The 25,275-nt window shown below is 41.8% G+C and overlaps 1 protein-coding gene across 2 annotated transcripts in view; it reads left to right on the forward strand.

The window, feature by feature from the left end:
• Window positions 1-25,275, forward strand: part of NLGN4X (neuroligin 4 X-linked) — a 333,651-nt gene that overhangs the window by 280,548 nt on the left and 27,828 nt on the right. For both annotated transcript variants that reach the window (XM_083172573.1, XM_083172574.1), the window contains one exon: window positions 19,021-19,810. In XM_083172573.1, the coding sequence (XP_083028699.1) occupies window positions 19,021-19,810 (790 nt within the window). The remainder of the gene's footprint in view (window positions 1-19,020; window positions 19,811-25,275) is intronic.

Here is a 25,275-nt window from a genome sequence, read left to right on the forward strand (position 1 = left end):
CACGCTTCGGGCTCGGTGGCTCGCTGCGCTCGCCACGCTATATAAAATCAACTCTATGCCCACTTGGATAGTGGGGAAATGAACAGGACCTTCTTAACATTGAATCCTATGCAAAATCGCATCGAATCGCATCGCATCGCATCTGATTGTATGCCTTAAGGTAAGGCATACAATCACAAAATCGGCAGCCCAGATACTACATAAGTACCATATATATATATATATATATATATATATATATATATATATATATATATATATATATATATATATATATATAAACAGTGAACAGTGAATATGTATCACTGAATAGTTAATTATAAATATTTATGCTATGTTGGTATTCTGAGGAGGTGTTTGTAGTGATTTATATTTTTTAACTATCTTGTCAATCCTAGAAACTTCAAATCCAAACCTAAAATATCTTAGTTATGTAGTCAGCTGCCTGTGTCTGATAAGGATAACTCACCCAGCATAGTTGCAGGTGCAATGTGATTGATTTTCCAACTGCCTGATTCACAGCAGGCACACATGACAATTTGGTTTAATACAAAAGATTTTCTAGTACAGAGCTGTGATAAAATGATAGTGCTACAAAACATGCAAGCATTCCTTGTTGTCATGGCAATTTACAATTGTAATTCTTTACATAATCATTTACATTTTCATATTTTGCATTGCTTACAAAGACAAAACATGTTTTTTTTTTTTCTATTAATGTATTATTTGACAGAAATGGAAAATTGCTTTTTAAACAAAAAACAAATCTACTGCAGTTTCTATTTTTTTTTTTAAGGCGGGATTCGTACAAACATGTGCACTGTAGAAGGAGGTTAAAAATATATACTGTAAGATGAGTATTTGTGATTAGTATTTAAATATTTTCTGTGTATTTTACCATGTCCTAAAATGTTACGGTGCGTACACGTGGGGCGATTTTTTAAACAATATCAATCATTTTGGCCCTTCAGAGTGATACAGTATATCGCCCAGGGTGTATGGTATGAACAAACAGGGCCGGTGCAAACCCTGTCTGCGCCCCAGGCAATCCCCCCCCCCGCTGCCCGCCCCCCCCCCCACACACACCTCCGCTCCCCCTCTCCCTCTGGGGGGGATTTCAGCGGACACTACACACGCTCGGGGGGGGGGGATTTTAGCGGGCAGCACACGCACTCTGGGGTTGGAGTGCTTCTCAGCCAGTGCTGGGGCTCACCAGAAAGCCGCCGCTGGTAAGCCGGCACTCCATCTGACTGGGAAGCTTGTCCCAGTTTCCTGGCGGTGGGGTTAAGGGGGGGGGGCGGGGAGGTGGGCCAGTGCAAACCCTGTCTGCGCCCCAGGCAATCCCCCCCCCACTGCCCCCCCCACCTCCGCTCCCCCTCTCCCCTCTGGGGGGGATTTCAGTGGACACTACACACGCTCCGGGGGGGATTTTAGCGGGCACCACACGCGCTCTGGGGATGGAGTGCTACTCAGCCAGCGCTGGGGCTCGCCAGAACGCCCCCGCTGGTAAACCGGCACTCCATCTGACTGGGAAGCTTGTCCCAGTTTCCTGGCGGTGGGGTTAGGGGGGGGGCGGGGTGGTGGGATCGGGCGGCGGTCACCAGCGGTGAAGCGGTGGGGACCGGAGGGGAGCTCCGTAGTAAGGGGACGCACGTGTGTCCCCTTCCGGCGGCTGCTTACGTTACTCCCTGCCAGTTGCCAAGTACAATCTTCCTTGTTATCATCTGTTTCAATAAAACTGATTGTACTTTTATACCTGCCTGCTTCCTGCTCATCCTGCCTCTGGGTGCACTACGGTACAATTTATGTACAAGGTACAATCAAACCTCCCCGATTCATTCATGGGTCCGAGCCTACACCTGAGGCCTTCGTCACATTGGCTCAGAGCCCAGGTGTGACAGCAATAGTATTACAGGTCTACTGAGATGCTGGAACTGCATATGAGAAATGGTAAGAGACCACTATTCAACCAGGGATGGTTTGTTGACAGTTCATCATGTCGACCTATCAATGTGGACATACTGAATGTCAGCATGGTCACTGTTGACAAGTCATACCACACTCATATGCTATGCAAAAATGTAAACATTTTTTAAATCAATAATTCTAAAATCAGATATATTGTGTGTATTGAAAATAATAACAAAGGGTTCAATCCTATTACGTGCGGATGATTCGCAAGTGTGAATCATCACGGGTGCAATTTATGGTGGGCTGAATTCGCTTAAAAGTGCTTGCACCTACATAGAGGTGCGAGCACTTTTAAGTGAATTTGGCCCTGCGAAGGGTGCGAGATAGACTTAATTTGAGTGCCGTTTTCAGTGTTTAAACGGCACACAAATGGCAACTCACACCTTTCAGCAATAATTGGATTGACCCCATGTTCTACTGGATATGCTATTGAGAGTTATTCATTCTATCATTGGTGTCCAGCAGTACATACAGTATATGCCAATCACTGTGTTAATTACTAGGCAGGATTGATCAGCAATACTTTCTTTCCTTTTTATGTGCTTACTGACCCAATTTAACAGTCTAATAATATTGGACATCAAACAAAGTGGTTTGTATAAAACTGAACTAAAAACACAACATAAAAAAACAACAAGAAGACAATACTATATGTACAACATCTTTGAAACCTGTTATTTTTTAATCAAAGTTCTTGATTTTATTTTTCTAAACATTAGATTTATTTGTTTATTACAGCATAATGTACTTTAATGTATTTAACTGATAATATATTGCCTAATCTTTTGCATAATTATAGGCTGTAACGGAGCCCAATCATGTTCCCAGCATAGGGGATGCAAAACTGTTCATGTTTAAAATAAACTGCCACAAGTAAAGACAATAAACAAAAGTGTTTAAAATACTTCACCTAAAGAAAAGAGTTTAATGCATTGTTTACTGTAGCATTCACTAAAGAGTTTGTTGGACATTAGAAGACACAGGTGTGCATTATTCTATTAAAGACAAACAAAAGGGATTTACCCTGATTTTTTGCCCTTAAGTTTTTTTTCTTGGTCGCTTCAATTACAGAGCATCCTCTCAAAAAATAAATAAAAAAACACGTTCAGGAGAAAACACATATTCATAATTGTGACCATGAAAAGAAGTTCAAAATGCTTTTGCAAGTTTCTTATTCAGTTCAAGTCACAACATTTCCACACTAGCCGATTTTGAATATCTCAATTTCAACTTTTTCACTCCGTCCTAATATATATATATATATATATATATAGCTTGATTAATTGCAATGCTTCGTTTGTTGTATATATGTTGGAATGTCCGTATGGGCTCCAGTATATTGGAAAAAACAAAAGAACTTTATAAATCCGAATACTGGAGCACACACGGAATATAAAAAACAAAGTCCAGAATCATAGCATCCCGCGGCACTTTGCCCAGTGCCATAATGGAGATGCCTCTCTTTTGAAGTTTAAGGCGATCGAACACATCCAAATTGATAAAAAGGGGAGGGGACAGAGAAAATAGGTTGTCTAGGAGGGAAACCTACTGGACAATAACTCTCAATACAGTTATGCCCCGAGGTCTCAATGAGAACTATGAGATAACACCCTTTATCCAGTAAGAATTAACATCTAAAGATCTTTGTGAATACCATCGATGAACCCCCCACCATCGATTTGCCTTAGTGTGTCGTTGGAAATGTTTGTGTCATTGGAAATGTTTGTAGTCCGTTACCCTGTAACTACTGTTGCTCGATTAACCACTATGGGTGGAATGTTGCTAAAATTGTAATATTTGTAATTAATTCATATATGAAAAGCTCCGCTTAACCTGTTTGAGTTGTAGTGGCTAAATATCTTATAAATGATGTTCGCTCAGCCCACTATCGCTGATGACATGCTGCCAAATATAATATTGGCTGCAACTGTTAGGTTTATGAAGAGATTTAATTACATCTAATGATATGTTGGTGAGAGCCACACTAGTTATGTTTGTTAAGAGGTTAAAATACCTACAAAATATATCAGAATAATTATTATTTCTTATATGTATCTCTGTGTATTTAATACTAATCGCAAGTAAGAGTTCTGTCCGCGGTAATGTATTTACTGTCATTGTATGTTTTACATGTAAAGAGAATCCCAGTTTCTCATAATATGGGAGACGTTGATATAGGTGAAGTCCCTTTAAGAAAATCTAATATATACGTATATCCCTGTGTGGTAGCAAGGAATCTGTGCTCGTACGTTTATTTATATAAATATCATGTCAATTGTCCTAATAAATTCTCTTATAACCCCTTTGATAATAATATATAAATTGTTTATCATACAGTCTGCCGCAATCTATTTCTGGCGGAGACGGGAGGGTACTAATAAATACAAAACTAATTTTAGACTAATTTTAGGTGAATTAGCACTTTAAAACACTCACTCCTATTCCATTTAATCTAAAGAATATCATTGCGATTTTAAATTGTTTGTTTAAAAATGTCCAAATATTTTTACAACATGTGTCCGTCAATCAATTACCGCTGGTGATCACTGCTAAAGCCGCTCTTGGCTACGGAATAACTGCAGGTGTTAACGCCCCATACATGAGAAACAGGGAAGCTCTAATGACTTACACCTGTATACTGGTATAAATAGATGATGCGGCGTCACACAGACCACCCCACTGACGAAGTCCATTGACGAAACGCATAGGGGCGTGGTCTGTGTGATGCATCCTTGTACCTGCTGGACTCTAGCCCGCTGCTAAGACGCTGAGGCGCCGGTGTGTTGTGGAACGATCGTGCCTGCTGGTGTTTCCCCTCCGGTATCGTGAGTTGTACACTGCACACTTTTGAGCATGCTGTTGAGCCAGTGGATTATGTGACAAAACCTTGTGGTATTTTAGCCCACACCGCAAGAAATATTCGGTACGGGTATTCTCTTCTCCGTGGGAGAAAATTTTAAAGTGATTTCCACGTTTTTTAATAAACGTTAATACACCATGAAGCGCCCCCTCTATCTGGTTTAGGTGGTGTGTACATTGAAGGTCCCGTGGGAATTGGGTCACTTGGAGGGGAGCTGCCCCCATTACATTCGGATTGGTGTGGATTTTCAAAAGAACTTTATAGTTCCTTGAAGGGAACGGACTTTATTAGTGTCAGCGCACCTATATATTTGCATTGCATATATATATATATATATATATATATAATCCAATCCGTATGGACAGCACTCTCCAAATATGGAACAACAACCAGGGTGCCGACCCAAAAAGAGTCCCAGAGATCCAGGTATCTTCAATATTCAGAATATTCAGAATAAAGAAGATGATGAGGCACTCACCGGATTTTGCTTGCAGAAGCAATTTTTAATCACATACCGATAACAACACCATTGTGTGACAGTGGGTACAGGTCAACGTTTCGGTCCTTCCTTGGACCTTCTTCAAGACCCCCTTTGCTGCCTCCTCTGCATGCAGAGGAGGCAGCAAAGGGGGTCTTGAAGAAGGTCCAAGGAAGGACCGAAACGTTGACCTGTACCCACTGTCACACAATGGTGTTGTTATCGGTATGTGATTAAAAATTGCTTCTGCAAGCAAAATCCGGTGAGTGCCCCATCATTTTCTTTATTCTATATATATATATATATATATATATATATATATACACTCAAAGTAACGGGCGGCACTCGGAGACTTTCAAAAAACGTGTAGCAGTGAAGCTTTTAATCTACATTTCGGAGCTCGTGGCTCCTTCGTCAGGATAACCAACGAAGGAGCCACGAGCTCCGAAACGTAGATTAAAAGCTTCACTGCTACACTTTTTTTGAAAGTCTCTGAGTGCCGCCCGTTACTTTGAGTATATCTGCAAGGAGGCACCACCTTCTCCGGGAAGGCAACGGGGCAGGAAACCCCCAAGGTGGGGGCATCAGGAGTTCCGGGGACCATACAAGTATTATATATATATATACGTGGGGGGTAAGTGCTTGTTTATATACAGTATATATATATATATATATATATATATATATATATATATATATATAGCATCCACGGGAGGGAGCAGCACTCGGGTAGTGAATGCACGATACAACAGGTAACTGCAATGTTTCGATGTATATTTTACATCGCCATCAGGCAAATGCATACATATATATATATATATATATATACATATATATGTTACCTACAGTAATACTGCACATGATTGGTTTTATTTTCGAAAGGGTATTGCTGTTATTATCAGGATGCTCAAGTGACCCCTACTGCTGCATTCCTTCAGTAGGCCCAGTCCAACACTGACCAATGGTAAATACTTTGGTCCTTTACAAACTTATTCTGGTCCATTCACTCCCCTGTGTGTTCACGCAATAACTGCGCATAAACTGTTATGTGCATGTGCATCTGCTTGGTGCGAGCAGCCACAGTGAATTGATTATTCACCGGTCACTTGCACACAGCACTGCGGGCGGGGGGCAGGCGCATGGGGCAGCAGCAAGCGGTCGCACCCATGGGAACACCAAACATTTAATGGGCATTCCCATGAAAACACTGGGAATTCCCATGGCAATTTGGCAATGATACAGCTGTGGGGGGGGGGGGGGGGGGGCGGATAGCTAAAGTCTGCGGATGTCAGCTGCCCACCTGCTTTTCCACATAGGGTGCCCGCAGACCTAAGACACCGGCATTTGCAGGGCTGCATCTGGTGGACTCACAAGGCTGTGAATTTGCAGCCTTGTGAATCAACCAGAATAAGGGCCAATATGTACTGGAGACACATGTCATAATGTGATTTGGGTACTGTGTTGCCTACTGTGCACTGACAGCCTTATAATAAGACTTTGTGTCAAAAAGAACACTACTATAGTTCACAAAATAACTTAGGGCACTACTAAGCATAACAAACTAAATCACTATTATGGTTCAAAAATAGAGAACAATTCAGAATCTGTGAGCACAAATCTGTTAAAGCAAAATTGCCACATCCAAAAGACACTAGGAAAAAAGTGTATAAAATAGCAATCCTAGGGGCACTACAGGGGTACCCCAAAAAAACACCTTGAGTTGTGTATATACAATTAAAAAGTTACCATCTATTGCATTGAATGGTGACTTTTTCATTTTATATATACACTATATATACTGTTGGTGGAGTCTAGGAGCAATAATATGCAAATGTTAGTTTTAACATTCTTCTTGTGCAGATGCCTGTGCCTGTGTGCAAGGACTGCCCAGTAGCATGCATGCGGTGTGCGTGCATCTCTGAAACAGGACTGCTGAATTAATGACACATTTAACTTTTTGAAAATGAACATAATATAAATTCAACTATTGTGATTTTATTGTTTTGGATTCATAAGCTTAACATACGATGGTTTTTATAACTGTGTGCTGATGCTGTATATGTATCCTTGTGTTCACATAACTCAAAAGTATCATGTGGACAATTTATTTTTGTAGTGTGCACAAAGCAGTTACATAGGACATCAGATGGGTATTTTAATGGAGTAACAGTCATGAATAGGGCTTTTAAATGTATCCTGTGGTTCAGTTACCAATTTCATAGGACACTCAAGTAACCAAAATAATGGAAAGAAAACAATGGGTGGGCTATAGCGCTGCCCCAATGTATGTGTCTACCTAGTGTGAAATGATGACGGTAGTGCAGTGTATTAGTACAATGATGTTTATTGCATAATTGCAAAACATAAAGGTAAAAGGTAAAATGCTGTGCTGTAACAATGTTAACCCCTTCCCGACATTTGACGTACATTTACGTCATGGCCGGGATGTACTTCCCGACACATGGCATAAATATACGTCATGACTTTAAACTGTCACTGCGTCTAGAGACGCAGTGACAGAGGGACGATGTCTGCTGTCCCTGACAGCAGACATGTCCCTGCATGCCCAGGGGGGGCTGCGATGCCGCCCCCCCGTCGGCGATCGCTGTGATTGGCTGTTCAGTGTGAAGAGCCATTCACAGCGTTTTCCTGTGTTACCAGCGAATCAGACGCTCGGTAACACAGGTGTCAATCACCGCCGGGCGTCAGGGGGCATGAGGGGGTCATCGGTGACGATGACACCTCACCCCACCCTCACCCCACCTGCCCCCAAGGCTGTGATTGGTCCGTCGGACCGACAGCCAATCACAGCCAAGGCGCGACATTTAAACTAACGGTGACTGCGCTGCAGACGCCATTCCGGTCTGGAATAGCGTGCAGAGCGGTCACCGTGCCTATCTGCCGTGATACTGACCTGATCCTTGCTAATACTTACCTGATCCTTGCAAATACCTTACCTGATCACCTGATCACTGCTTGTAGCGTGCTGGACGCTTCCTGGATCTGACTTCTTGAGACTTCCTGCTGCTGCTGCAGTGTGATAGAGAGATAGAGAGATAGAGAGAGAGATAGAGAGATAGTGACAGAGAGAGCTATATTTTGTGTCTGCTACCCCCCCTTTTTGGGGGTGCAGGTTTTTTTTATATATAAATAACTGTCAGTGCTGCTGCTGCAGTGTCATAGAGTGATAGATAGTGAGAGATAGTGAGAGATAGTGAGAGATAGAGAGATAGAGAGATTTGTGTCTGCTACCCCCCCTTTTTGGGGGTGCAGTTTTTTTTTTATATATATAACTGTCAGTGCTGCTGCTGCAGTGTCATAGAGTGATAGATAGTGATAGATAGTGAGAGATAGAGAGATAGAGAGAGATAGTGACAGAGAGTGATAGAGAGTGTATATTTTGTGTCTGCTACCCCCCCTTTTTGGGGGTGCAGGTTTTTTTTTATACATATAACTGTCAGTGCTGCTGCTGCAGTGTCCTAGAGTGATAGATAGTGATAGATAGTGATAGATAGTGATAGATAGTGAGAGATAGTGAGAGATAGTGAGAGATAGAGAGAGATAGTGACAGAGAGTGATAGAGAGTGTATATTTTGTGTCTGCTACCCCCCCTTTTGTGCTGATCAGTATATCTGTGCTGATCAGCAACTTTTTGGGGGCGCAGGGTTTTTTTTTTTATATATACCTGTCAGTTGCTGCCAGTTGCACTGTCAGTTGCACCAAAGGTTGTGCACCTGCTGCCCCTCACTGGTAATCAGTGTCGCATCACTGATCACCTTTTTTTTTTTTGAGGGTGCTGTGGGGTCTTTTTTTAATTTTTTTTTTACACACACTGTGATTTTGTGGGTGTCCTGTGGCCACTGTGCGCTGATCAGTGACGTACATCACTGATCAGCTTTTTCGGCACAGGGTTGATCTATTTTTTTTTTTTTGATCAAATTCCTGTTGCCTTTGAGCGCTGTTCAGTGACGGACGTTACTGACCAACATCTGTGCTCAATTTTTGGCGCAGGACCTTTTTTTTTTTTTTTTTTAACCCCTTCAAATTTTTTTTTTTTTTTAACCCCTTCAATTTTTTTTTTTTTATTGGGATCAAATTCCTGTATAAAGTATTTTTTTTTTCTGCACTACATACACACTACACACTACATACCCCCCGGGTTGAAATAAAGTTTATACCCCCCCCTACACTATACACGTGTTGAAACATTTCACTACCAGTAACACAAAAATAAAAATGGCATCCCAAATGTCATCCCAAATGTCATTCCAAATGTCATCCCAGTCATCCAGAAGAATGTATTCAGCGGAGGAGGCATATGCCATGCTTGCCTCTGACTCTGACACAGCCAGTGATGCAAGCGGGGAATTTGAAGGATTTGTCTTAAGCTCCTCTTCCTCCTCTGGTGATGAGGGACCCCCTCAAAGACGCCCCCGTAGAGCAGCTGAGACCCCCCCCCCCAATAATTGATCTCGTATGGACCCCACCACCAGACAATTTTGAGCCCCAGGTTCCTGAGTTTTTGGCCATGCCAGGAATCCAATTTGATTCCACAGGTCTCAGAGAAATTGACTTTTTCAAATTATTTTTCTCTGATGATTTTATAAATTTAATGGTGGACCAAACTAATTTATATGCCCAGCAGTTTATTGCTCAAAACCCCACGTCATCATTTGCTAGGTGGACCCCTGTAGATGCAGTAGAGATGATGACGTTTTGGGGTCTGGTGTTTCATATGGGCATAGTAAAAAAGCCAGAAATTAGGCAATATTGGAGTACAGATGTTCTGTACAGCACCCCATTTTACCGTATGGCCATGCCCCGGGCTCGATTTGAGACGATCCTTAAATTTTTGCATTACAACGATAATGCACAGTGCCCACCCAGAGATGATCCCACCTTTGACCGGCTATTCAAAGTCAGGCCGGTCATTGATCATTTCAGTGCCAAATTTGCAGAGATGTACATCCCTGAAAAATTTATTTGTATTGACGAGTCCCTTATACATTTTAAAGGAAGGGTTAAATCCCGCCAGTACCTTCCCAGTAAGAGGGCAAGGTATGGCATAAAAATGTATAAGCTGTGTGAAAGCACCTCAGGGTACACCCACAGGTTTAGGGTATATGAAGGGAAGGATTCAAGAATTGAACCGCCAGAATGCCCCCCCTCCCTCGTAGGTGTTAGTGGAAAAATTGTCTGGGATTTAGTGCACCCCTTCCTGGATAAAGGTTATCACCTCTATGTGGATAACTTTTACACTAGCATCCCCCTGTTTAAGGCCCTTGGTTCAAGAGGTACAGCAGCTTGCGGTACTGTGCGCAAGAACCAAAGAGGCCTCCCAAAAACGCACATTGCCCAAGTAATGAGAAGGGGTGAAAGCAGGGGAATATGCACCGAAAATATGTTGTTGGTCAAATATAAGGACAAGAGGGATGTCCTTATACTGACAACAATTCACGGAGACAGTACCACCTCCGTCCCTGTACGAGGTACCAGTACCCACACCTCAAAACCTAATTGTATCCTGGATTACAATAGGTACATGGGGGGAGTGGATCTTTCAGATCAGGTACTGAAGCCGTACAGTGCCCTGCGGAAAACAAAAATCTGGTACAAGAAGCTGGCCGTGTATATCATCCAGATGGCACTGTATAACGCTTACGTGCTATTCCGTTCTACCGGCCAGAGGGGGACATTTATGCACTTTCAAGAGGAAGTCATAAAGGGCCTAATATTTGGGAACCAGCAGGCAGAGGGCCCCAGTACTTCTAGTACTGGCCCCCGTATTGTACCAGGGCAGCATTTTCCTGATGAAATCCCCTCCACTGGAAAAAAGGGCAGGACACAAAAAAGGTGCAAAGTTTGCTATAAAAAGGGAATAAGAAAGCAAACTATTTTCCAGTGTGACACTTGCCCCGACAAACCCGGCCTATGTATAAAGGAGTGTTTTAAAATATACCACACATCTATGGATTATTAGGTTCATAATTTCACCGTGCTTCGGGGGTCTTGCTAATGCCACATAGCACCCACCATTCATTCCACCAGAATCTGAGCCGCAAAATCCAAAAATCACTCCTTCCCTTCTGAGTCCTGCCATGCACCCAACTGGTATTTTTCGGTCACATGTGAGGCATTGCCGTACTCGGGAGAAATTGGGGCACAGATTTTGGGGTGCTTTTTCTCCTTCATACCTTCTGAAAATGAAAAATGTTGAGCCAGAACTGCATTTTTGTGTAAAAAAATTTAATTTTTCATTTTCACTGCCCAGTTGTATCAAAATTGGTGAAACCCCTGGGGGTTTGAAATGTACACTATACCCCTAGATGAATTCCCTGAGGGGTGTAGTTTGCAAAATGGGGTCACTTGTGGGGATGTTCCACTGTATTGGTGCTTTGGGGGTCTTGCTAATGCGACATAGCACCCACCAACATTCCACCAGAATTTGTGCTGCAAAATCCAAATATCACTCCTTCCCTTCTGAGTCCTGCCACTTTTTGGTCAGACATGAGGCATTGCCGTACTCGGGAGAAATTGGGGCACAGATTTTGGGGTGCTTTTTCTCCTTCATACCTTCTGAAAATGATAAATTTTGAGCCAGAACTGCATTTTTGTGTAAAAAAATGTAATTTTTAATTTTCACTGCCCAGTTGTATCAAAATTGGTGAAACCCCTGGGGGTTTGAAATGTACACTATACCCCTAGATGAATTCCCTAAGGGGTGTAGTTTGCAAAATGGGGTCACTTGTGGGGTGGTTCCACTGTATTGGTGCTTTGGGGGTCTTGCTAATGCGACATAGCACCCACCAACATTCCACCAGAATTTGTGCTGCAAAATCCAAATATCACTCCTTCCCTTCTGAGTCCTGCCACTTTTTGGTCACACATGAGGCATTGCCGTACTCGGGAGAAATTGGGGCACAGATTTTGGGGTGCTTTTTCTCCTTCATACCTTCTGAAAATGAAAAATTTTGAGCCAGAACTGCATTTTTGTGTAAAAAAATGTAATTTTTCATTTTCACTGCCCAGTTGTATCAAAATTGGTGAAACCCCTGGGGGTTTGAAATGTACACTATACCCCTAGATGAATTCCCTGAGGGGTGTAGTTTGCAAAATGGGGTCACTTGTGGGGGGGTTCCACTGTATTGGTGCTTGGGGGGTCTTGCTAATGCGACATAGCACCCACCAAAATTCCACCAGAATCTGAGCTGCAAAATCCAAAAATCACTCCTTCCCTTCTGAGTCCAGCCATGCACCCAAATGGTATTTTTTGGTCACATGTGAGGCATTGCCGTACTCGGGAGAAATTGGGGCACAGATTTTGGGGTGCTTTTTCTCCTTCATACCTTCTGAAAATGAAAAAGTTTGAGCCAGAACTGCATTTTTGTGTAAAAAAATGTAATTTTTCATTTTCACTGCCCAGTTGTATCAAAATTGGTGAAACCCCTGGGGGTTTGAAATGTACACTATACCCCTAGATGAATTCCCTGAGGGGTGTAGTTTGCAAAATGGGGTCACTTGTGGGGGGGTTCCACTGTATTGGTGCTTGGGGGGTCTTGCTAATGCGACATAGCACCCACCAAAATTCCACCAGAATCTGAGCTGCAAAATCCAAAAATCAGTCCTTCCCTTCTGAGTCCTGCCATGCACCCAAATGGTATTTTTTGGTCACATGTGAGGCATTGCCGTACTCGGGAGAAATTGGGGCACAGATTTTGGGGTGCTTTTTCTCCTTCATACCTTCTGAAAATGAAAAATTTTGAGCCAGAACTGCATTTTTGTGTAAAAAAATGTAATTTTTCATTTTCACTGCCCAGTTGTATCAAAATTGGTGAAACCCCTGGGGGTTTGAAATGTACACTATACCCCTAGATGAAATCCCTGAGGGGTGTAGTTTGCAAAATGGGGTCACTTGTGGGGGGGTTCCACTGTATTGGTGCTTGGGGGGTCTTGCTAATGCGACATAGCACCCACCAAAATTCCACCAGAATCTGAGCTGCAAAATCCAAAAATCACTCCTTCCCTTCTGAGTCCTGCCATGCACCCAAATGGTATTTTTTGGTCACATGTGAGGCATTGCCGTACTCGGGAGAAATTGGGGCACAGATTTTGGGGTGCTTTTTCTCCTTCATACCTTCTGAAAATGAAAAATTTTGAGCCAGAACTGCATTTTTGTGTAAAAAAATGTAATTTTTCATTTTCACTGCCCAGTTGTATCAAAATTGGTGAAACCCCTGGGGGTTTGAAATGTACACTATACCCCTAGATGAAATCCCTGAGGGGTGTAGTTTGCAAAATGGGGTCACTTGTGGGGGGGTTCCACTGTATTGGTGCTTGGGGGGTCTTGCTAATGCGACATAGCACCCACCAAAATTCCACCAGAATCTGAGCTGCAAAATCCAAAAATCACTCCTTCCCTTCTGAGTCCTGCCATGCACCCAAATGGTATTTTCTGGTCACATGTGAGGCATTGCCGTACTCGGGAGAAATTGGGGCACAGATTTTGGGGTGCTTTTTCTCCTTCATACCTTCTGAAAATGAAAAAGTTTGAGCCAGAACTGCATTTTTGTGTAAAAAAATGTAATTTTTCATTTTCACTGCCCAGTTGTATCAAAATTGGTGAAACCCCTGGGGCTTTGAAATGTACACTATACCCCTAGATGAAATCCCTGAGGGGTGTAGTTTGCAAAATGGGGTCACTTGTGGGGGGGTTCCACTGTATTGGTGCTTGGGGGGTCTTGCTAATGCGACATAGCACCCACCAAAATTCCACCAGAATCTGAGCTGCAAAATCCAAAAATCACTCCTTCCCTTCTGAGTCCTGCCATGCACCCAAATGGTATTTTTTGGTCACATGTGAGGCATTGCCGTACTCGGGAGAAATTGGGGCACAGATTTTGGGGTGCTTTTTCTCCTTCATACCTTCTGAAAATGAAAAATTTTGAGCCAGAACTGCATTTTTGTGTAAAAAAATGTAATTTTTCATTTTCACTGCCCAGTTGTATCAAAATTGGTGAAACCCCTGGGGGTTTGAAATGTACACTATACCCCTAGATGAAATCCCTGAGGGGTGTAGTTTGCAAAATGGGGTCACTTGTGGGGGGGTTCCACTGTATTGGTGCTTGGGGGGTCTTGCTAATGCGACATAGCACCCACCAAAATTCCACCAGAATCTGAGCTGCAAAATCCAAAAATCACTCCTTCCCTTCTGAGTCCTGCCATGCACCCAAATGGTATTTTTTGGTCACATGTGAGGCATTGCCGTACTCGGGAGAAATTGGGGCACAGATTTTGGGGTGCTTTTTCTCCTTCATACCTTCTGAAAATGAAAAATTTTGAGCCAGAACTGCATTTTTGTGTAAAAAAATGTAATTTTTCATTTTCACTGCCCAGTTGTATCAAAATTGGTGAAACCCCTGGGGCTTTGAAATGTACACTATACCCCTAGATGAATTCCCTGAGGGGTGTAGTTTGCAAAATGGGGTCACTTGTGGGGGGGTTCCACTGTATTGGTGCTTGGGGGGTCTTGCTAATGCGACATAGCACCCACCAAAATTCCACCAGAATCTGAGCTGCAAAATCCAAAAATCACTCCTTCCCTTCTGAGTCCTGCCATGCACCCAACTGGTATTTTTTGGTCACATGTGAGGCATTGCCGTACTCGGGAGAAATTGGGGCACAGATTTTGGGGTGCTTTTTCTCCTTCATACCTTCTGAAAATGAAAAATTTTGAGCCAGAACTGCATTTTTGTGTAAAAAATTTAATTTTTCATTTTCACTGCCCAGTTGTACCACAATTGGTGAAACCCCTGGGGTTTGAAATGTACACTATACCCCTAGATGAATTCCCTGAGGGGTGTTGTTTGCAAAATGGGGTCACTTGTGGGGGGGTTTAACTGTATTGGTGCTTGGGGGGTCTTGCTAATGCGACATAGCACCCACCAAAATTCCACCAGAATCTGAGCTGCAAAATCCAAAAATCACTCCTTCCCTTCTGAGTCCTGCCATGCACCCAACTGGTATTTTTTGGTCACATGTGAGGCATTGCCGTACTCGGGAGAAATTGGGGCACAGATTTTGGGGTGCTTTTTCTCCTTCATACCTTCTGAAAATGAAAAATTTTGAGCCAGAACTGCATTTTTGTGTAAAAAAATGTAATTTTTCATTTTCACTGCCCAGTTGTATCAAAATTGGTGAAACCCCTGGGGCTTTGAAATGTACACTATACCCCTAGATGAATTCCCTGAGGGGTGTAGTTTGCAAAATGGGGTCACTTGTGGGGGGGTTCCACTGTATTGGTGCTTGGGGGGTCTTGCTAATGCGACATAGCACCCACCAAAATTCCACCAGAATCTGAGCTGCAAAATCCAAAAATCACTCCTTCCCTTCTGAGTCCTGCCATGCACCCAAATGGTATTTTTTGGTCACATGTGAGGCATTGCCGTACTCGGGAGAAATTGGGGCACAGATTTTGGGGTGCTTTTTCTCCTTCATACCTTCTGAAAATGAAAAATTTTGAGCCAGAACTGCATTTTTGTGTAAAAAATTTAATTTTTCATTTTCACTGCCCAGTTGTACCACAATTGGTGAAACCCCTGGGGGTTTGAAATGTACACTATACCCCTAGATGAATTCCCTGAGGGGTGTAGTTTGCAAAATGGGGTCACTTGTGGGGGGGTTCCTAAATTTTAGCATCTTATGGTGCCTAGAAACCTACATGGTGCCTAAAAAATAATCTCATAAAAAGGAGGCTCCAAAATCAAGTAGGTGCTCCTTCTATTATGAAGCCTGTGGTTTGGTCAACGTGCACACTAGGGCCACATATAGGATATTTATGAAAACAAAAGAATTGGGGGAATCAATTTTTAGTCACATTTCTCTAGTAAAATGTACTGTGTTCCTTAGAAAAATGTATTAAAATTGCAAATCTGCAAAAAAAATGAAATTTTGAAATTTCACCTACACTTTGTTTTAATTCCTGTGAAACACCTAAAGGGTTAACAAACTTCCAAAATGCTGTTTTGAATACTGTGAGGGGTGCAGTTTTTGAAATGGTATCATTTATGGGGGTGTCTCACATACAAGTCCCTCAAAGTCACATCAGAACTGAACTGGTCCCTAAAAAAATCAGTGTTTGAAATTTTCTTGAAAATTTGAGAATTTGCTATTCATATTGTAAGCCTCCTAGTGTCCAAAAAAATTAAAAGGAAGTTGAAATAATGATGGAAACATAAAGTAGACATATGGTCTATGTTAGTTATTAACTCTTTTGAGTGGTATGATTATTTGTCTCACAAGCAGAAAATTTAACATTTTGCAAATTGCTAAATTTTCCATTTTTTTACGACATTTTGGTATTTTTCACAAAAAAACACAGACTGTATCGACCCAAATTTACCACTAATTTGAAGTACAATGTGTCACGAAAAAACAATCTCAAAATCACTGGGATAAGTAAAAGCAAAAAAAAGTTATCCCCACTTAAGTGATACATGTCAGATTTGAAAAAAAGGGCTCTGTCAGGAAGGCAAAAACTGGCTCTGTCAGGAAGGGGTTAATGGTGACACACTCAGTGTACTAGGGGCCCCTTGGGAAATTAGGGGATCAACGGACCCCTTTATACCATAAGCCTGGTTGGCTTATGTCCCTTAGCAGCTAAGTGTGTTTTAAACTGTCCAGTGGGAGTTCACCTACACTGTGTGGGAACACAGGTGATGTGGTTGTTGAGAGTCTCCTTCTACTGTCAGATACGTGTATAAGTCACGTGGAGGTTTAAGCAGTGAGCGGCGTCCTGCTGAACTGCTTCTTACCCTTCTTGATGCTTCGATGTAGTGGATGTGGGTCCGGCTCACCTCCGCACTTAGTCAGTCCTGACTAGGATGCGGGTGCTCATCCCGTTTGGTCTGGGAGGCTGTTGTAATGTGTGCTGTCCCCACTGCTCTGGTCAGTGCCTCTGTTGTGGACGACTGCAGCCACAGCGTCCTCTCCGCGCTCCTTCTTGCGGTGTGGCTCCACTCACACTGACTTGGTCGTGACTTCCGGGTGTCAGGTCTTGCGAGACCAGCGCTGAAGCCCGGGGTCACGAACTGTAGTGCCTGTGCACTCTACTCCTCACGGAGGAGACTTGGCCAGATAATGTTCGCCAACTGATGTTACTGTAATGGTTCTCTGTGTCCTGTGTCCTCAGTTTAAAACACACACAGCTGCTAAGGGACATAAGCCAACCAGGCTTATGGTATAAAGGGGTCCGTTGATCCCCTAATTCCCCAAGGGGCCCCTAGTACACTGAGTGTGTCACCATTAACATTGTTACAGCACAGCATTTTACCTTTTACCTTTATGTTTTGCAATTATGCAATAAACATCATTGTACTAATACACTGCACTACCGTCATCATTTCACACTAGGTAGACACATACATAGGGGCAGCGCTATAGCCCACCCATTGTTTTCTTACAGTCTTGACCACACAGGGGGTTGGGACACCCCTGTGGCTAAGCAGCGCCCAAGCACATAATCCCAGGTGAGTGCGGTACATATACTCCATTGAATTCAAAATAATGGAAAGACGTATCATATTTATGATATTACATGGTTATACCTTGTCTGCCTAAACCTTGTCTGTATGCCACATACTGTAAATGTTAACAAGTCAAATATGTTATAACTGGAGCCAGATAAAGGGGGTTCTTTTGGTTCACTCCTTCTGGCAAATTATTTCTTAGATGGACAAAACCATGTGTACTGCAGTGGTGCCGATGGAAAATGTGCAGAGAGAATTTGATTTGGGTGAGTTATTTTGTTTCTGTGCAGGGAAAATACTGACTGCTTTATTTTTGCACTGCAAAATAGATCTCACTTTGAAGAAAAAACCCCACCCAAATAAAGTCTCTCTGCACAAGTAACATATACCCCACCTGCAGTGCACATGATTTTGTCCATCTAAGAAGGAATTTGCCAGAAGGAGTGAACCAAAATAACCCCCAACGTCTAGAGAGACCACTAGTTGTTCAAACCAGCATTTGTAAAGCCATACACATCTATTCGGACAGCAAGCACCTTCATTCGCAAGGCGAGATCTCACTCTAGCGGAGCGGTGCCTTAACTGTGATCAAGTATGTATCGGGCTCAATGTGTGATTAAAAATAAGAAATAAAAACCTACCATAAAGTCTGCTCAGAAGAATATTCTCAAGTACTGTAAGTCATGGGACATGCATCTACAACAAAAGGAACTAATTATATGTTTGGAATTTTAGCTTGTGTTTTCATATTAGCATTTAAATACATTGTTGCTGAAAATTATATCAATCTGTATTTTGCCCTTCTGATCTTTCTAGTGTAAAAGCTCTGCATGTGTTAATTAAATAGACAAGTGGGTTTGATTGCTCATAAATGTCTTTTTTAGATATTTTATTTCGTAAAGTAATCGACAGTTTTAAAAGTTAAAAGCATAACTAGCAATTGTAAAAGCATCTTTAAAAGCAAGAAAGGGTTTTTAAAAATCTGACGTTTTGGGTAGATGCTATGCTTGAAATACGAGTAAACAAACTGTGCTAGCTAAGAAACTATGCTTTTTGTGCTATTATTTTGCTAATAACTACAATTTAGCAAATATAGACATAATGCCTGTATTATCTGCTTAGTAAAAGCTGCATTGTTTTATGATTTTGAAGTTTTTGATTTGCATTTATAAATTTTGCACCTGCAGGTTTGTTCCAAAAAGCAATCATACAAAGTGGAACAGCGCTCTCCAGCTGGGCAGTGAACTACCAGCCTGCCAAGTATACTAGGATATTGGCAGATAAAGTGGGCTGCGACATGCTGGATACTATTGAATTGGTTGAATGTCTTCGGGAGAAGAACTACAAAGAACTAATTCAACAGTCCATCACACCAGCCACATACCACATTGCCTTTGGACCAGTCATTGATGGTGATGTCATTCCAGATGACCCTCAAATACTCATGGAACAAGGGGAGTTCCTTAACTATGATATTATGCTTGGAGTTAATCAAGGGGAAGGATTAAAATTTGTCGATAATATTGTAGATAATGAGGATGGTGTCTCTCCAAGTGACTTTGACTTTTCAGTGTCCAACTTTGTAGACAATTTGTATGGATATCCAGAGGGAAAAGATACACTTCGAGAAACAATTAAGTTCATGTATACAGACTGGGCTGATAAAGAAAATCCTGAAACACGAAGGAAGACATTGGTAGCACTTTTTACAGATCACCAGTGGGTGGCGCCTGCTGTTGCAACTGCTGATTTACATGCTCGATATGGTTCTCCAACATATTTCTATGCATTTTATCACCATTGCCAAAGTGAAATGAAACCATCCTGGGCCGATTCTGCTCATGGTGATGAGGTTCCCTATGTTTTTGGCATTCCCATGATTGGACCCACGGAACTCTTTAACTGCAATTTCTCGAAGAATGATGTCATGCTCAGTGCAGTGGTTATGACATATTGGACTAACTTCGCCAAAACTGGGTATGTGATTTTTATATCTTTTTTTTTGTTATACAGTTAATCATGTGATTTTTTCAAAGACAAGTAGGTCAGTGTTATTTTAAGATACAACAGACTGCATCATGCAAATAGTTCTCAGCTTATTGTACTGTATACATACACTGAATTGCTTAAAAGCACCAACCAACTGTACTGTAGCTCTGCAAATTCAGGTTTGTGCATGTAGTGTAATTCTGATTATCTATTTTTGAGCATTGTAACTCAGGGACTATATATATATATATATATATATATATATATATATATATATATATATATATACATACATAAAAAATATATATATATATATATATATATAGCAAACAGCGGGGATCCGGCTCTCACATAGCCTGCTTTGAGGTGAATAGCCATGAAATCTACAAACTGTGGTGTTAAAATTTTTAGGACGAGCATAATATACCACTTTTAGATCGCACCTAATTACCAGATTCGTGCCAGTTTGTTGCTGGTTTTACCTGGCAATAGGTGCAATCTGAAAGGGCTTAATGGGTCCCGCAATCCGACAACAACACGACATTAAGAACTGATAAATAAGCAGGGTTCTTATTGGTTTGTTGCCGGTTTGCTGTGCAGTGTGAACTGGGTTGAGCAACTTGGTCCCTGTTCACACTGATGGAGCAGCATTAGCTCCAAGCGCTGCCTCCTCCCTCACGCCTGATGATGCTCCACCACCGAGCCCCATCCCGCATGACATCAGCGACCCAGAAATACCTTGTAAGGAATCCAAAAACCTCATCCCCTTACCTAGCAATATTGCCAGCTAGCTGAAGGGGCCAGAGAGATCGCATTTTGTGATCTAAAAGAGGTAATAGACAGTACAATAAATGAAACTGAGTCAAAAGAGCTTATGGGTCCATTCTGTTTCTTTATTCATAAATAACCATTTTTTCCTTTAAGAATTATTTCATATTTTTCTTTACATTAATTATTTACAAACAATATCAGTGGAAATAGATAAGTCTCACAGATGGCATCTGGCTTCACTTATTATGGGCACAGTGGCAGATTTTACCCTGGGGAGCAGCATATAGGTAAAAACCGCCACTAAGTATATATATATATATATATATATATATATATATAGAAGCGGAGAGCCCGGCACAACCTCCTCACGTGTAGTTGCTTGGGTGCCTGCACCAGCAGGGTAATGTAGAAGATAATGACGTGCAGCACCCCAAAGACGATAATCAGTTCAAAATAGTTTTCTTTATTAGCAACGTTTCAATATCCAATCGTTATTTTCATCAGGTATAATACAACACAACTTCCCCACACCTTATATACCCAGTGAAATAGGAGTATGCACAGCGGGTCCGTCTGCGGCAATCACGCTAGCGGCATCCGCCGTCAGCGTCACACGCCCACAGGACCCGCTGTGCATACTCCTATTTCACTGGGTATATAAGGTGTGTGGAAGTTGTGTTGTATTATACCTGATGAAAATATTGATTGGATATTGAAACGTTGCTAATAAAGAAAACTATTTTGAACTGACTATCCATAATATATATATATATATGTATATATATATATATATATATGTATCTGCCCTGTGTGTATGGTATGAATGATGAATGACGCACACTTCTGCGGGTCGATAATGACACAGCTCACCGTTGTTGCACTGTTATCTATGAATACATCACCCTTTGAAATATCATCATAGACTGCATAAACAATAGTATTAATAATGTTATTCAGTGTGTATACGCGATATTATTCTCCTGGCAGCACCGCTAATATTATATACAGTATAATATCAGCAATGCCGCAAATCCCTCAGTGTTTATGCACCTTTAAATGCAGTGTTAACATTGAATGATGGAGCCATTCCTTTTATTCACAAATATATTCTTATTCTCATGGAGTGCCGCCTAATCTGTTCTTTTGAATTTGGGAATGTGTAATCATTTATGGGTCTGCACCCCGGTCGTTGCCCTCTTCGACCAGAGTGCCAAGCTTATGGGCCAGATTCTCTAAACTTCAAAAGTGATAAAATGGAGAGTGATAAACAGCCAGCCAATCAGCTCCTTTCTGAGATTTTTCAAACAAAGTCTGTGACATGACAGGAAGGAGCTGATTGGCTGGCAGTTTATCACTCTCCATTTTATCACTTTTGAAGCTTAGAGAATCTGGCCCTGTATATGGTGGCATACCCACACATATCGTATTTATGCATGGGCCAGTAGTGCTGTATAAAAATGCTAAATTTAAATATTTACCACCCAAAATAGTTTTCGGAGGTGCATAAGTCACTCATCACAATGCTTAAATCTTGTAGTAGGTAACCCTAAAGGTGTATTCGTTAAAAACAGACATAATTTCCAAGATTAACTGATGTCTGGGAAATGTGAACTGTTTGGTGTCCTCGAAAACTGAGAATAATCACTACTGCCCTGTAATTTGGCCTCATGTGTAACAGACTAGACTGTATGACATTTTAACAGGAGACCCACTACTTCTAGTTTCCTTGATATACTATATTGTCACCAGCTCAGTCTTTTATAGCCTACTGATGGTATAGAGGCATTAAGAGCAGACCTGATTTTCCAAATGTTCAAATCGACAAATCGAATAGTTTCAATAACAGTTTTAATAAAATTGTTTGCGTTTTTGTTAATATTACAAATATTCTGTAATATTGTAAATTTAGTTGCATTATACACAAACTAATAAATAAAAGGTGCAGCAGCAAGCTAGCTGACACTTTCACATTGTGAGCAGAGTAACCTTTAACTAAAGTGGGATTTATTGCAGTATAGTGTTCTATACTTTCAGGGTATTTTGTCCCTCTTGCTAAACTATCTTGCTGTGTTTTGACATAGTGCACAAAGCTCCTACAGATTTTTCGCTTACACCGGCCTTAAAACGCCATGTAGCATGAAACATCTGGTGCGAGTGAACTCTTTGCCCCAAAATTTGTTATTTGCAACACAGATGCAACAAAACACCACCTACTCTATAACTTGAACCTTTTAGGAATTTGTATTAAATATGTGCAGAAGAGACCCTCAGAGCAAAAAGAGTAGCACAGGATTTGGCATGCAGAGAACACTATGGCAATAATGTATGAGGGCACAATTGTAGCTGATCACATTACAGTTACACATTACTGATCCATCTGTATTTCTATCTATCTATCTATCTATCTATCTATCTATCTATCTATCTATCTATCTATCTTCAAATTAATTTTTATTTTGATCATACTCGGAGCAGGGTCATTTTCACCCTCATGCCAATTATGTACATGTCATAACTTACAGCGTCATGCTCTGCTTCTTAATTAAATGTTGTGCCAGATGTGCTAAGCTTTAAAAAGTAATAAAGTAGAGAGTAATAAACTGCTTAAAACCAGCTCCTGTCTGATTGGCTGGTTGTTTATCACTCTCTACTTTATCACTTTTTGCAGCTGAACCTTTAAAGTTCTATTAACAAAAGCACTGCATTCGGCATGATCAAGTGAATTCTCCGCTGTACATGTGTCAGTCAATTGTATCAGTTATCCCAGAGAGACAGGCTTCATTTGAACACAGCATGCACTTAATAAATAAATCTTTAAAAGAGTCAATGATGTACTAAAAAAAAAAAATTAAATTGGCAAAGCAATGAATCCTCAAAAAGAGCATCAATTGATATAATTTGTGTAAGCTGATGCAACTCTTACAGCCAGGCCCGGATCTTGTACTGCTCATAACCTTACAAAGATTTTCCTTAGCACCACTGTTTTCCTTATTATCATCAAGCAAACAATGGCATTTAAGCTTGTCGCGCACAAACAGATCACATTTTGATTCTGACATCAATAACAGCATTATGTGATTGCAGTGCATACCATGTTATTTTCATTTGTAAGCTTCATTTAAATCTATTAAGCATTATAAAATTCGCAACATTGTTATCTTTCACTTTGAAGTACTTTTGCATGACTGAACAATTTACTACTTGTTCCAAAATACCCTTTTAAATGAATTAAACAACCCTTTTTCTTTTTGACATTCATTTTAAAAATGTTTTACATCAAGGGGGTTATTCTAGTTGACTTGCAAGGCTGCGAATTTGCAGCCTTGAGACTACACCGAACCCCGCCTTAGGAATGGTGGCCTGGCAGCCACCCACCCATTCACAGCGTGTGTTTGCATGCACTGGCTGCAAATGGATGTTTGACACAAACATCCAATCGCAGCCTGCGGGGGAACACCAACATCATTCGATGGTCGCCAACCATCAAATGATGTAGAAGGCACACGGACATCTAAGGTTGCCCAGAGCTACTTTAGATGTGCATGTGCACTCTGAAGAAAGTGGGCGGGCAGCTGACATCCGGTGAGGACAGCTACCGGCCCATGGCACCCACATCACCGGGTGGTTTCCATGGGAACGCTCAGTGTTTTCTTGGGAATGCCCATGAAACACTGGGTGTTCCCATGGGCGAATCCCCCGGCCCGCTGCCTCACAATCCTCTTGCAAGGTTGGGTGCATGCACCCAGCAAAGAGTTTATTCGCAGTAGGCGCATGCACATACCCAAACATCTCCCCCCATGCGAACGCCTACTGCCTTCCAAACAGATCTGAATAAGATACCAAATGTGTGCAGATCATCTTGTGTGAGGCATAACTGATGAGGTAGAGTGACTGAGCACCCTGTTTCAGCATTTCCCATCCACACCAATACTTATAGCATGCTGATGCCATGCAGCAAGTGCCAGAGAAGCTGTAGAGATGCCGGAATGTGGCTGCTTGCAAAGTGCTAATGATGTCATCCACATAGCACCTGTGCTGTCTCTCCCCACCCCCAACCTTCCGCATTTAACACAAGAAGCACTGTACCATGGGGATCGATATTGGAATATTGGGGTCCCTAGCAGTACAGAGTGTGAGTCCTGATGCACCCAGAAAAAGCGGATCTTTATGAAACTAAGGGCCTGATTCAGACCTGCTCACTATGCTGCATATATTTGGAGCCTAGCAAGTTGGTTAATGCTGCTCCGGTGAATGCACGCCCACCCCGGCGGTTTAATCCCCTTTTACGCTGCGAGTAGATGTGTATGCTTACACATCCGCTCGCAAGCGCCCACACAGCGGAGAATTTGTTTGATGGTTGCTCACCATTGAATGACTTCTCCTCTGTTTGCAGCAGAAAAGTAGCCCAGGACTTACTTTTCTGCTGCATGTTGTTGTCCCAATTGGTGGTGGGCACTGATGACATTTGCCCGCCCTGAGCAGGCAAGGGAACGCCTGTAGTCCCTGGGGTCCACCCAGCATTTCTATGGGCATGCCCACTGTTGGATACGCCCATGAAACCACCCCAGGAATGCCCCCTGCCTGTCAATCAATGTGTAAATGCCCCAGCGAGTGATAATCTCGCCGGAGGCATTCACTGAGGGAGTTTGAACATGTATTAGCTCCTATATCATTGCGTTTAT

The sequence above is a fragment of the Crinia signifera genome, chromosome 2 (assembly GCF_055691185.1).
Source record: "Crinia signifera chromosome 2, ASM5569118v1, whole genome shotgun sequence".
Taxonomy (NCBI): Eukaryota; Metazoa; Chordata; class Amphibia; order Anura; family Myobatrachidae; genus Crinia; species Crinia signifera.